The sequence below is a fragment of the Phoenix dactylifera genome, chromosome 5, assembly GCF_051530095.1.
Source record: "Phoenix dactylifera cultivar Ajwa chromosome 5, Ajwa_hap1_PhDact_Kaust_v1.1, whole genome shotgun sequence".
In the NCBI taxonomy this organism is placed as follows: Eukaryota; Viridiplantae; Streptophyta; class Magnoliopsida; order Arecales; family Arecaceae; genus Phoenix; species Phoenix dactylifera.
The window spans coordinates 22,255,818-22,269,883 of record NC_143194.1 but is presented as its reverse complement, the minus strand read 5'-3'; the positions used below and the strand labels follow the sequence as shown (position 1 = coordinate 22,269,883).

Genomic DNA, 14,066 nt, shown 5'->3' with positions numbered 1-14,066 from the left:
GTCCGGATTCGTTCTAAACCCGGACTCTGCATGAGTCAATATCGGGTCTAGGATTTGGATCCAGATTCAATCGGGGGTAATTGGGCTAAGGCCAAAGTTCTGGTTTAGTAGAAGTTTTAGAGCTAGTAGTATATCGGGTTTAAATCACTGCAGTACCATCAGGCCAAGCCTCAATTGCTGATGAAGGTCCTACTCTGCTTGTGATATACAGTGCAGCTGCAACAAAAGTTCTGCTCTGAAAGGCTGTGTTTGGTTCAGTATAAGCCTGAAACAAGGCCTAGCTTTTTCCTATCAAACAGGATTAAAAAAATAATAATAAGGAACATTGACAATACGAGTTAATTCATAAATTCCGACAGTAATTCATAATAAGATAGAAGCATTCCATTAAGTCATAAAGCAAATGTCAGAGTGACTCAAAATCAAGCTCATAGATGTTTCATTAAAATTCAACTTATATCCACAATGTTCATAGCACATTTATGTATCATATTCCAAATACATAACATAACAGTGAGAAGAATACAGGGCTTGGAGAATGGTCTTCGTTATTGTGCTTACTCCACATACCGCTTGAAGCATGAACAGCATACCATTAACCTTTCAGAAATGTCTTGAATGCAAGGTCCATCCTTTGGCCCTGGCATATTAGCACCGTCCTGAAGCATTTGCATGTCGCTCATATAATGGGCAGCTATTGATTGTATTTCCCCATCATGAAAGGAAAATAATCAACTAAAATCTTAAGAGAGATCACATTTAGAAGCATCGGGTACCAAATGGCAGAATTTATACCAAACAATCCGCAACCGTCCAACTGAGCATCAAGAAAGAATGGTCATTTACTTTTACAACTGCCCTCATGCAACCCAAGTTTGATATTTTCCCGAGTCCAATGAAGTCAAGATTCCATCAATGGTCATGCTTTATTTCCAGCTCTAGCTAGCCACAATCCAAGAGCTAATGCAATCCCAAACAAAGCATGCAGCCGCACACAATAATATTTTGCCATGAAAATCTTGTTGTTATCCTGTAATCCAGTGAAATATTAAGCCAAAAGAGCATTCCTTGGACAGTGGAAAACATGAAAAATGAGAAGTAGAATGTGTGAAACTTTGGTTGGGAAGGAATGCTTACATTGTGATTTTCTTCGACATAGTCTGCAACGATCTTTCCTACTGGTAGGGTCAGAGCACAGAGAAACTGGAGAATAGGCCAGTGAAGTTATCAGAGAAAACATTTGGTAATATGAGTTCTTTGAAAATATTGTGTCCACTTAATTAGCAACTTACAACACAGGTCAAAGGAAGAGCTTTGCATAATCCAAAAGCCAGCAAAAGAAAATAAAGTGAGACGATTCCAAATCTCACCACTTTGGAGCCTGCTCTGGTGCCAATTCTGACCTGTGTGCATTACGATCATTCACAGTTCTGAACCATTAAAGACATTCAGGAAAAACTAACTCTATGTAGAGAAAAATACCAGGGGAGACATCTTTCCAACAGCTCGATCTCCATCAATCTAAACAATTTCAGGGACAATGAGTATACAGACATCATTTACAGTGCAAAATGGAAGCAAATGCTCAAATGGCATAGAATTAGAAGCACACCTGGTGAAAATGGCTGCAGAAAAGAATAAAAGTGGTTGTTAACCCAACAAGAACAGATGCTGACAAAACTGTTCCAGTGAGAGGGAGATGGCTTAGTCCGCTGAAAATTTGCATGACGTGATTAAATGGAGTTATCCAATCCAACAAATCATGAATGAGCAAGTATATACTCTTATAAATGAACCTTGTTAAATATTTGCTTCTGTTAGTGAAATAGAACGCTGTAGTGGCAAATGGACCAAATGCTGCAAAGCACAATGGTTCTCCAAGTCCTTGGTAACTTAATCGAAATGGAGGACACTGAAAAAATACAACGTAAAATGGAATGACTAATAATCACCTTCTGCAGAATCATAATTCAGCTATTGTTACAGATTACAACAACAACAAAACCTTCATCCCTGTATCTCTATATCTGATTTTTTGGTGTCTATTTTCATAAAAAAAGAACAGGTAGAATGTCAAAAATATTGTGATATCAAAGAATCGTAAATACAACCACCGAAGCACATCCCATATTGGATATCCAGATGGCATAGTAGAATATTGGAACAGACTGAAGGTAACTTAAGTTTGACTGCTTTGGGTTTGAATTCACCTCGTGACAGGAGTCAAATTGAGCAAATTGCAATCAGGTGAGATTCTCTTAAGCAATGATAACAATGACCCAAGATAGTCTTCAGGCCAACTATAGTTTTCGGATAATCAACCAAAATGCAAATTATGAATGGTCAAAGGGAAAAATTCAGCAAACTATATACACAGAACCAAAAATTTATAAAGCTTCTCGCTTGAATTACCAACACAGTATATAAGCAAGTTGTTACCTGATAAACATACCCACACAGTATAGCATATGCCACTAATAAGATGGATCGGACGTCTCCTGCTTCTATGGATGCCCAGATCAGCCCCATAAGGCCAAGCGCAAGTGATATGTTGGCGGCATATTGTGTAACCATCCGACTACTCGACATTTGGAAATATGAGTTTCATTATTTTTCACAATCAATTAATGAAAGGTTCAATTACACAAAAACAAAACCAAAAGAAAATTAAATATACCTGCCAATGATATTAACAACAGATTCTTTTTTGTGTCGGTCTGCGCCAGTATCAAAATCATAAACATCATTGCTACAAACACAATAAACATAACTCCTTAGCTAGAAAGCTGCATGAGTCATCATGAGCTTACAAGAAATACACACACAGACACACATACACGTACACACATACAGACACACATACATACACAGATACATGCATACAGACACACATACAGACACACACACATACAGAGACACATACATCCACACATACACACATACAGACACACATACACACACACATATAAGAATAATAAACAACAATGATTTTGCAATGTATTCCTCAAGAGCATGCTCACTCTCGTGCTCTAGTCACCTCAAATTTAGCCAAGTAATCACAAGCATTGATGCAGACAAGATCACAAAGTAATGCTTGGCAAAGAATAAGCCTGTCTGGAGATAAGCTGCAGCGCTGCCTACCTGTCAGAGGGGCATAAAAACATAAAATGCTGGATGGCAGTAAAAGTTCAAAATAATCAAAGCAATATAATAATGACTATCAACTAACAAGATAAAATGTTTTTGACTCATATATTGCATTGCATAAAAGCCGTCACTTCAATACAGTAATTTTGGTCAGCATTTCTTCTTTTGTTTCCTTTTTCTTTTCTTTCCCCTTTTTTTTGAATGGAATAGCAACATTATATCTGGATATTAGAAAAGATAGAGTTCTACAGAAAAGAGCACTGACAAGAACATTTCCCATAAAACAATTTGCTCATGTTTTCATATACAATTTCTCCCCATAAAACATAATCCTTTCCTATATTACAATCAAAATTTTGGTCAGTGTATTCCTTTCCTCTCTTGGACCAAGTGGCATGGCGATTAAATCCCACTTGGTGTGGACAACCCCTTTCTACCTTAACAAGCTTCCACACTTTCCGAGGGTTGGAGAAGCACTTGGGCATGGTTAAAAGGCAATTATAGTAACCTGTAAGGAGTAAGGAATGATTTCATTAACTGCAGCAAAGTTACAAACTTTCTGTTAATACCACTCATCATGGCAGATGCACAATCGTACTCTTCAGGCTCCAACAGATGAAAGACTTCCAAACCAATTTAGGATGTCGAAAACAACTACCTCCATCTGTGAGTACTGAGTACAAACCAATTTAGGATGTCGAAAACAAGTACCTCCATCTGTGAGTAGTTAGAACTCAAATGTAGCACTTGGCATCCTACCTTAAAAACTGCATAACATTCTCCTTTCCTGTCAAATTTATGAATCATTCCAATAACAAGCCATTTCTTTTGTCACCAAAGGTTTTCTCCTCCATTTCTAAAACTATTTAAAAACAGATCCAAGTGCCTTGTTTTAGCGGACCCATCCTAGCCTTCATTGAGCATGATCAGATCACTTAGATCATTTATACAAATTCTCCATCCATGTTTTTGGTGCAGCTCATAACCTTCGCTAAGCAGACATTGACTAGACACGACCTGGATGCCAAGTGTCTGAGTTTCTTTAGTGTATTAATTAAAAAAAATGCCAGAAAAAAAAATCACACATCCATTTTTCAAATTAGTATAGTTGAAAGTAATCTAATCCAACATAAAGGTCAATGAAAGAAAAGCAGAAAACTGTCCTCAAATAGATACATAATTCTAGTATCATATACCAACAATTTGTATGATTTCAAAGATAAGACTGATGTTAACTTGAATAATATGCACCACAACCACCCACAGTCCATTCAATATTAAACAATATACACAGTTTTTGTTAGTACAAACAATTTTTCCTAACATCGCAAGCAAATACAAATGCAATAGCATTATGAATGGTTGAGGAAACACATAAATTAAACAGTCAATACTTCACAACTAAAGCAAACTTTCATTTAATGCTAAAAACAAAGAGATACTTTGAATAGTTGCTTGATTTAGCATGCAAGAGTCGTGATATATCATCTTCAGCGGCACATTAGAGTTGACAATGTTTGGCTTAATCACACCAAAAAACCTAAACCTTTTGGAGGTTTTCCTTTTTATCCTGAACTTCAATTTAGTGCAAACAGGTTATTAAACTTTCAAAATTTTGCAATTGGCACCCTGGTTGTTACTTTCAAAATTAAAACAATACCAGAACAGACATATCCAACCAAAATCTTACACAAAAATGCTGAAACCAGAGTTCAATAGTTAGGGCACTAAAAGGCAGGTTAAGATATCTTTTTTTCATGAGGGAAAGTAATAAATCTTCAGTGATCTGTTATTTATACCAAGATAAATGTTTGAAGTAAAATCCCAATCACCTATTAAAATACAAGACCATTAAAACTTTCTAAAGGCCGGTTCTTTAAATGCACTAACTTCCATTGTCCAAGTTGGCGTCTGATGGAGCTCAATGGTTTTGATTTGACAAACTGGAACCCAGCAAACAGCAATGTGCTGACTTCTAAACACACTCCTTTATCAGCTTACACAAAACCGGGGACACCTAGGGATTCTTCAGATTCCATTGGAACAAAAAAAGACGGTTAGAAATCTACAATGCCCCATCTATGTCCAGCAAGGAATTTTATGCTGAGGCCTGTCAAATGTCAAACAATTAAGTAAAAACCCCAGTTCACCCAGAAAAGTGAATCAAAAATCAAATTTCCTTTCACACAACTTAGAATGCTGGTCCATAAAAGCATCAAATATTAGGGGTTAACGGGGATTTGAAGAATTGAGGAGAGAAGAAGGAAGCAATACCGGCAGCACTCACGTTGAGAATTCCTATGCATTCAACAGAGCAACACAAGGCACATTGGTATATTGATGCTGTACAAAACTTTGGCCAATCAACTACCCCACCGGGCACCGAGGCCTATTAGTGGAACTAAAAATCCCAAATTCACCAATTAAACGGATCAAAATCAATTCTTTGAAGGAAATATCAACAAAGAGAAGTATTCTGTGTTGGAAATTAACCGGCGATTAAGGAGGGAGGAGAGAGAAGCATGGCTGGTGGTACTCACGGTGAGAGGGACCAACGCCACAGAGTAGATGGGCAATTTGGCGGCTCTCCACAAAAGCGTCGCCCTCGATATCTCATCCGCGTCGCCTTCGCGCGCAACTTCGGGCGTCGGCTGGGAAGAAGACCGCGGCCAAAGGGGAGGCCATGGCTTCCTCGCTGCCACGGCCCATTTGCCACACTTTCTTAAGGGACGCGTGGTGGTTCTCCGTGAAAGGGAAGGAGGTGGAGGGGAAGAAGGTTTGGAGAGGAGAAAGGGGAGGAAAGGAAGGGCAGTCGCCATGAATTGGACGAGAAGAAGACAGAAGGACTGGAGATTATTTTATGGAGCCTCCGCCGTTTCTTGGTCGAACTCGATGCCGCGAAGACTCAGAAAGTTGGAGAAATTATCTGAAAGTCCACCACCGATTTGCCGACTTCATAGCTTATGTAAACTATGGCATGTGACGAAGTATTGTCGTAATATATATATATATATATATATATATATATATATATATATATATATAAGTTTGAGCAAGCAATATCTCGCAGTTCTTTAAATAACCTTTTTATTATTTTTGCAAGACATTCTGTGTAAAGTCGGCAGGACCGTGGGCATTCTTCATAGGAGCATGATGAATATTTTTATTTCATTTTTTATTATAATCTCATATACTATTCTATATCCACACCCCTCTCCAAATAGATTGAGCGGGATACTGTAAAACAGAAGCCCCAAAGAAAACCTTTCAACAAAGGGCATGGAACCTTTGCCCCTTGCAGAGTGACACCATCCAAATTATTGTTTGGTGATGAAACATAATAAATATCATATTTATTTATAGACACTAACATTTATATTATGCCAAGATGAATATAAAAAGATAGCATAACATAAAGATTTTTCAAGTGCCATTCTCTCCATTGTTATATTTGACACAGCTTAAACTGTGGGTATTGATTTAAAATGACCACTTGTTGATCCAGCAGCAGCCAACAAAAATACTCAGGCTTATCAATTTTCTAGAGTGTTTGTGGTTTGCCCCATCAGCTTGGACAACATTGGACACATTCTCCCGTCCTACAAAACCCTAACTAATTTTACACCAAGGAATCCAAATAATGGTTTGTGCCCTTTCCTTTGCCCATTTAAACAGTACATTGGCTAAACCATCAACTGCATCTAATAGGAAAAAGTTCTGCTGGCCACTCTGTTATACAGTTCTAGGTGAAAGTTGGTAGAATGGTACGCAGAACCTGGCTGCCACCTCAATAACCCTCTTTATGCCACGCCGATGACAACAGCTACAGAGGATCAGTTCTCTGGGCAGGGGCGATAGTTCCGACAAGACTTAACTTTTTCAACAATAGCAGCCGCAGAAGGAAACACAAAATATCAACCCGAGCGCTGCTCTTAGCCCAAATAACAGTAAAGATTCTGTTCCAGGAGGATGTTTATAATCTTAAACACTGATCTGATCGTGTTATCCTATTCAAGAACAAATCAGGGGAAATGGCCCCTAAAATCCTGCCTTTATTTCTAATCCATTCTCATCATATCTTCTCAGCCAAAATTATAAGATTCATGTTACACGGAGCCCATTCTGCTATTATCTTGAATCACCATCACCACCTGTGGTCATTCTGTATAACCATTATCGGTCTGATCTATATCATAAAACTCAGAATATATTTTATAAACCAGAAGCACAAGAAATCTACTTAATTTATCACAACTCAAATCCATTTAGCCACAAAACAATTCTCTCCAAGGCCAATATTGATTCCCTTAAACTAAACTATACCAATAGTATACCAATAGGATATACAGCTACTACAAAGACAGCCCAACTGATTCCAGCATAAAACTCCAAACTGTAATTCGAGCCTACGGATGCAAAATCAAGATGCCTGACAGCACATCTTATTCTTCGGAATCTCCTGGGCCGGTCCAGGGATGACAATCTTTTTTCCAGAGAGTGTTGGTGCATTGCCATTGCCTTGAGGGTCAGAAACCACGGTCTTCTTGTTGACAATGTTAAAGATCTCAGTCAGAACAGTTTGGAAGGCAGTCTCAACATTTCTAGCTTCCAGTGCCGATGTTTCCAGGAAGAAAAGGTTTTCCTTCTGAGCAAACTCCCTGGCATCTTCTGTGGACACAGCCCTCTGGTCCTCAAGATCAGTCTTGTTGCCCACCAGCATGATCACAATGTTCTTGTCAGCATGACTTCGCAGCTCCTCCAGCCACCGTGGTATGTGGTCAAAGCTCTGACGCTTGGTTATGTCATAAACCAGCAAAGCCCCTACAGCACCTCGATAGTAAGCACTCGTGACAGCCCTATACCTGTAAATGTATTAAAAATCAGCAACATCAGACTCCAGTAAAGAAGAAAATTGCAGAGCATTATAGGAGCTGCTTTAAAAAAAAAAAATCATGGTTACCATTAACATGAACAGACGTTTTAAATATATTTCAAAATTTAAAATAGTACTGCTAGCTGGACAGTTTGCTTTTACATGCCATGAAGGATGGAAAGAGATAATTAGTCTTTTGATAGTGGTTCAAATTATGATCATCATAGAGAAGATATTTATCTCTAGCATATTTCAAGATGGCAGTTATAGATTTTGGTTCACACCATCTAGATCACATCCCGATTTTTCAGATGTAATCGTTTTTCAAACCTACTAGTCTCTATTTAGCAAATCTTAGCAAAAACGGAGATTTGGCCAAAGAGCTAGATGCCTTTCTTTCTTTGGGAAAATAAATAGGATTATATATAGCTCCTTGTCTCTATATTGGTCCAATTTTAATTTCTTGGTTCGCACATCTCTCCAATCATCAACCAGTTAAACTATTCTTGACTGATTATAATTTAAACTTTAAAAAAGAAATGTTCACTTTAGAATCTTCCATCTCCATACAGTATCGTTTTCCTTTTTAAGTCACAGCAACCCATTTTTATATAACATCAGTTCTTATTTAAATAATAGCTTTTCGTACATAATGTACTTTAAAATCTTATTTTCATTTCTTTCTTGTATGCGCCCAATGGCCAGTAAGCGCTCAAAAATCTCAGTTATGGTGAAAAGACACAAGTAGCTCTAATGGATATGTGCGTAGCAAATGGCATGCATCAATATATAAACACTGTTCAAGATCAAACATCATATTCCATCACCCGATAACATAATTAAGGCTACATTTGGAGGTTGTTAATTTGAGAATCATGACTTCATTCTATTTCTAGTCTTTTAAAGCTAAAGAATTCAAGAGTTAAGATTTTTCTGAAACATGTTCAATTGTTACAAAGAGATGTCCAATACTGGAAAAACATAACATGATAAGGAAAAAAATGTGAATTCAGAATACTTTCCAATTTCATAGTTTTATGACTATGAAGAAATTGCATGTTATAGATAAACACCTTGTATTATGAAATCATAAATTCTAGTTTCAAAAAGCATGTCAATGATGGAGTATCATGATTTTGTATTTTATCCAAACAATTATAATAACATCAGCCTAAAACCTTCATCAGCCTTAAAATTAAGCACCAGCATAACAAAATTATTCTCTTTTTACAAAAGTTCCCAAAAACAAAAGATTTTTACATAATCATGGAGTTTTAGTCTACCATCCATGTCTGTATTATACCTCATCCATGGAGGCCCTACTCGGTAGACTAGCAAAATTTGCCTCACTATAGCAAAATAGCAGGGTGGCCATTCATCATCTTAGTATCAGGATCACATTCATAATCATCCAAGTCATGTGGCATCCCCAAATTCCTGATAAACAACTTATCCATCCTGGGTCCCAGATAATGCAGCCCCACATAAAGCACTTGTTCTTATGCCACTCCTCTATATAGAATCATCTCTGTTATCTACAGTTTTGGAACACACTGGTCATGCTGTTATACTATTTTGTTAGAAGCAGTTTAAGTCCATTGTGAAATAGAAACTTATATGCTGAAGATCTTGAGATTGAGAAATGCCATAATGTGTTAAGAAATGTATTTAGAAGTTGTGAAGGACTGCTCAAATCTAAAAGTCCACCATCTATGGCCAGCAGGGCCCGAGGTGGAACTCGGTTTCCATTCCACAGCAGACCTAAACCACACTCCATTTTCTGATGTAACACATCTTAAGATGATTTTGTTACAGGACAAATTATCAATTTTCTCTCATTTTGGATAAGAATTAACGACAAGATCTCCTTTTTTCCAGAAAGTCGATCATTATTATTGATGATTACCATTTAAAATCATTATTCTGACTGGTATCACTTAAGAAAGTATGAGGATCAATTATTTACCATGATTGTGTTCATCCAGTTTGCAAAATGGGCTTCAAACACAGCAAGAAAAGAGGTTCAGACTTCTATATAGAAATATTAACTTACAATTTATGAAGAGTAATATTTGCCTTGATCAAGAGCAATACTTAAGATGATATATACAAGAAAAAGTTTGTGAAAAAATCATCAATAATGCCTCTTTCAAAAATATCATCTTACATATGAGGGCTAATATATGGGAAATTAATAACATTCCAGCAACTTGGTTCAAAAGGTGATGCAGTTTGTCTCCTGAAATGCCTTTATTCTCTCATCATTTGTTGGTAAACATGATATGTAGTATGTTCACTCCATACACATCATATGAGTAGCTTGCACAATCAAAAGTATGAAGGATTTTTAGACAGTAGAATAACTGGATACTTCATATTGGAGATCAATATTTGTTGGATATGACTAGGATATGCATTGGATATTTATTTTAATTTTTCAGTGTAACATTTTTTTAATTTTTAAAAAGGCTTCAGATACTTTCTGGATATGCTGAGGGTACTTATAATATGATGAAGCTACAATCAACTTATTAGGAAACTTGGGATCGCACCAACTCTAATAGTAACAATCATGAATATACTATTACAATTTTACAGAGGAAAGGAAAAACCTAGCCTCTGAGGAAATCAGAGGAAATGAAACTAAGGACCAAATGATCCCCAAGAAAAGAAAAATGCAGTTTTGAAGGTATCAAAATAGAGAATAATGCAAAACATCATTTATTGTCACAAAAATGAGAATGAGTTTCATATAGTCAGGAAATAATGATGATGTGATCTAATATCACCAGAAGATGCATTACCTGTAAAAACCTTTTCACATCTGGGAGTAATATGGAAACTGTTGTGTTGCATAAACATGAAAAAGATAAACCAAGGAAACCCAACAGCACTTTATACTGGAAATTTAATGAGAACAAGAAATTTGGTGTCCATCTAAAAAGAAAAGTGTGTATCTGAAAGTAAAAGGAGAGAGCAGAAGAGAAGATATGGAGTATCATTACTCTAACTAAAGTTGATCCCAGAAAAGGTAAAGAGTGTTACATAATCTCTCCATACAGATGCATATTGATGCACACATGCATGCATGCATGCCAATCTTAAAGAGAAGATTGACAGCTCCTTACATATGTCAGTCTACAAGAATTCCTTACGGACATCGCTCACTAAAGCCAGGTGGCGGTAGTTAAGATCCCCCAAGGGAAAAAGAGAGATGACTCCTATGTTAATTACCAGATCTTGTCCACATCAGATAACCTTCCACATGTGGTCTTAGTTCCTTTTTTTTTTTGCATCTTGTCATCCAAGAACATAATGTGCACTACTGGTTATTAGCTTGGGACCATAGTAATCTTATACTTTCTTTTCACTATGGTATCTTTATTCAATGTTTGCAATTATCATGTCAACCTTATCACCTTGATAAAGCATGTAGGAGATATACACTTTGTCCTCCATGTGCTTAAAAGTCAGAAAAAACAACTAATAATCTATTAGAATTTAAAAGTTGAAACTAAAAAAGCAGAGAGAATCAATCATCCAAATTTGGTGCAGTAAAAGACCACTATCTTCTTTTATAGAAACATAGATGCTACCAACATATGCATATGACTTTGACATCCATGTAAGGCAATGGATAAGTGCACAATTGGGTCGTGACATAACACGACAACAATACTGTGGGCCATATAGCTTCAAGAATATTTTGAATATGCAGCCAGCATACATGTGCAAACTTTATACATAAATACAACCTAAAAATTCAATTAGTTTATAATTTGAAAATGCATGCACTGTACATCTAAGCTCTTGATGGACTTTTCTTCAAAATATTGTATCATAAACTTGTGAAATATTGTAATGCACGGATGCATCATCCATGCCCCAAATACTGAAAAAACGTTCAAGCATATAATATAGTTTTTATTTGTTCCATATTATTATAGCTATATATGAGTCACCATTAACAACCTATTTCATTTGCGTCACATATACTTAATGTTGGACCATCTGATGTGGAAGCTTCCAGAATATCTGAAGTGTGCGCTATTATAGATAAGTGAAAAAAAAGCAGGAAAGCATTAATACCATTCATATTTTTAACACGATTTTTTTTTCTGAACCAGAGAATGAGAGAGAGAGAGAGAGAGAGAGAGAGAGAAGATCCACCCACACTATATTTACTCAAGTTCAAATACTTGGGGATGCACTACCCAAGTCTTGAAATGGAAACCTCTATTTGCTAGGCAGAAGGGGTGCAATCACTGGAGCAAGCCCCAAAGCAGCACATAAAACCCCATCTATCTAACAAAGGGATATGTAAGTACCCCTTATAATAAGTAAAAAAGGCTGCAGATAAAGGGAAACCTACATGATGAGGAGACATTGTCGTTATCGAACACAGATTGCACAATTCCATGATTCCCGCTACTGGAATAAAAAGTAGCACCAATCCAATACAGGATCGGAGAAAACCAACCAACCCTCAGCTAGAAATGGGAATTATCTGGCCTAATTATGGTATCTACAGATATTCTAACCAAAGCCTGGGTTGAGAGTGGTTTTTCACATACAACGTGAAGTTTGTTCATCAGTTGCAGGTTTCACTTGATTCTTCCAATCATACAATCAAGAAAAAAGATTCTGATAACCTCCAATTGCAGAGTAAAATCCAGAACAATAATCAAAATCTCAACTATTGGTCTCCGCTCCATGAACCCGGAATACCAATATATTTAAAATTCTACAATCTCCGAGTGCACATTTTGGCAACAACCAACAAGCAAACACAAACCCTCCAGTTTCATTGCCACTTTACTACACCACTTATGCTATGAATTAATAACAGAAGGAAACACAGTTGCATCCAGGAATACAAGAATCTCATTACTGATTCAGATCCTCGATGATGTCAGTAAATGAGTCAGGAAAAGGATTTAACCATCCTTGAATTGAGAATACAAGCAAAATCAGAACATTTCTAGTCACCTCCCAAAGACGAATGTTCAACAAGATCAAGTAGCCATAGGAATGCGAAAACAATACTCAACAATAGCTCAAGTATTAAAGACACCACAAACACTCAAAAAGCAGTCAAAATTTAATGCATTGGAACATCACGCTACACTCGATTCACAGAAAACTCTCGAGACACTCCAATCTAAAATTCAACAAGATCAAAAAGCAACCAATATTTAAAGCATTGAATCATTACGCCACGCTCGATTCACGGAGAATTCTCACGAAACTCGAATCTAAAATTCAGCAAGATCAATAGGCTCCCGGATTAAAAAACAAACACACAACTCAAACACTAAACACGACCACAGATTCAAACTCAAACGCCAACGAGAAACAAGAAGCCATTACTGGATCCAAGGAGTTCCACACCAAAGAAGACAAAATGGGAACAGATCCAAGAATGGAAGAGAACGAGAACCGGATCGGAAGTCTAGGGTTTGGGAGGAGGTACCTCTCTTGGCCGGCGGTGTCCCAGATCTGGGCCTTGACGCTCTTGTGCTGGATGACAAGGGTCCGTGTCTGGAACTCGACCCCTATAGTTGCCTTGGAGTCGAGGCTGAACTCGTCCCGGGCAAATCGGGCCAGGATCTGGGACTTCCCCACCGCCGAGTCTCCGATGAGCACCACCTTGAACACGTAGTCGATTTTCTCGCCGACGGCCGCCATCGCCTCCGCCGCCGCTGTCACCACGAGAGTAGTAGAAGGAAGGAGCGGAGAAGAGCGAGACAGTGGAGGAGAGTGACCGTATCCCGCACGCGGCTCGCTCTCCCCTTAGTCTCCAGCTAACGACTGCGGAGTCTATTGAGACCTCGGAGGAGGAAAGCAAGGGAAACACTTGAACCGAGTGATTAAAACCTCGACGGGTTTTCGCTGGAGGCTAGCTGTCCTGGTTTTCGTCACCATTGGTGAGGATAAGCTCACCTGAAGGGCTTACCCGGCTCACCGGCTGGTATAAGGATTTTGGAGATGGCTATTTAGTTTGGAGCACCGGGTCGTGCGAAGGTGACGGGATCTTGGACGTAGT

General features: G+C 37.8%; 2 protein-coding genes across 9 annotated transcripts; both read right to left on the bottom strand.

Moving 5' to 3' along the window:
• Positions 1-412: 412 nt before the first annotated feature.
• On the bottom strand, positions 413-6,119 carry ABC4 (UbiA prenyltransferase family protein). 8 transcript variants are annotated; one of them, XM_088721865.2, is made up of 11 exons: positions 5,641-6,119; positions 5,422-5,548; positions 3,038-3,141; positions 2,678-2,749; positions 2,440-2,578; positions 1,797-1,912; positions 1,613-1,712; positions 1,483-1,521; positions 1,293-1,403; positions 1,138-1,203; positions 413-1,030 (listed from the first exon to the last, which is right to left on the bottom strand). In XM_088721865.2, exons 3-11 carry the CDS (start codon positions 3,064-3,066, stop codon positions 920-922), a joined length of 783 nt encoding a protein of 260 aa, XP_088577991.2. In that variant the 5' UTR covers positions 3,067-3,141; positions 5,422-5,548; positions 5,641-6,119; the 3' UTR covers positions 413-919. The 8 variants fall into 8 exon arrangements, 6 of the variants coding, with proteins under 6 accessions (XP_088577991.2, XP_088577990.2, XP_008804769.3 ...); XM_088721864.2 differs by having other exon boundaries at positions 5,688-6,015; XM_008806547.6 differs by lacking the exon at positions 5,422-5,548 and having other exon boundaries at positions 1,371-1,403; positions 5,688-6,087.
• Positions 6,120-7,336: 1,217 nt separating this feature from the next.
• On the bottom strand, positions 7,337-13,879 carry LOC103717982 (ras-related protein Rab11D-like). The gene is made up of 2 exons (XM_039116785.3): positions 13,494-13,879; positions 7,337-8,009 (listed from the first exon to the last, which is right to left on the bottom strand). The coding sequence occupies exons 1-2, from the start codon at positions 13,706-13,708 to the stop codon at positions 7,568-7,570; spliced, it is 657 nt and encodes a 218-aa protein (XP_038972713.2). The 5' UTR covers positions 13,709-13,879; the 3' UTR covers positions 7,337-7,567.
• Positions 13,880-14,066: the final 187 nt, after the last annotated feature.

Bases quoted from the DNA above. Each gene is read 5' to 3' on its own strand.
- LOC103717982 (XM_039116785.3), bottom strand. From the start codon at position 13,708: ATGGCGGCCGTCGGCGAGAAAATCGACTACGTGTTCAAGGTGGTGCTC. The intron at 8,010-13,493 runs GTACCTCCTCCC...ATACATTTACAG, and splicing joins GACACCGCCGGCCAAGAGAG to GTATAGGGCTGTCACGAGTG.
- ABC4 (XM_026808799.4), bottom strand. From the start codon at position 5,966: ATGGCGACTGCCCTTCCTTTCCTCCCCTTTCTCCTCTCCAAACCTTCT. The intron at 3,142-5,687 runs GTGAGTACCACC...CCCCTCTGACAG, and splicing joins TGGCGTTGGTCCCTCTCACC to GTAGGCAGCGCTGCAGCTTA. The intron at 1,204-1,292 runs GTAAGTTGCTAA...CCTATTCTCCAG, and splicing joins CTCTTCCTTTGACCTGTGTT to TTTCTCTGTGCTCTGACCCT.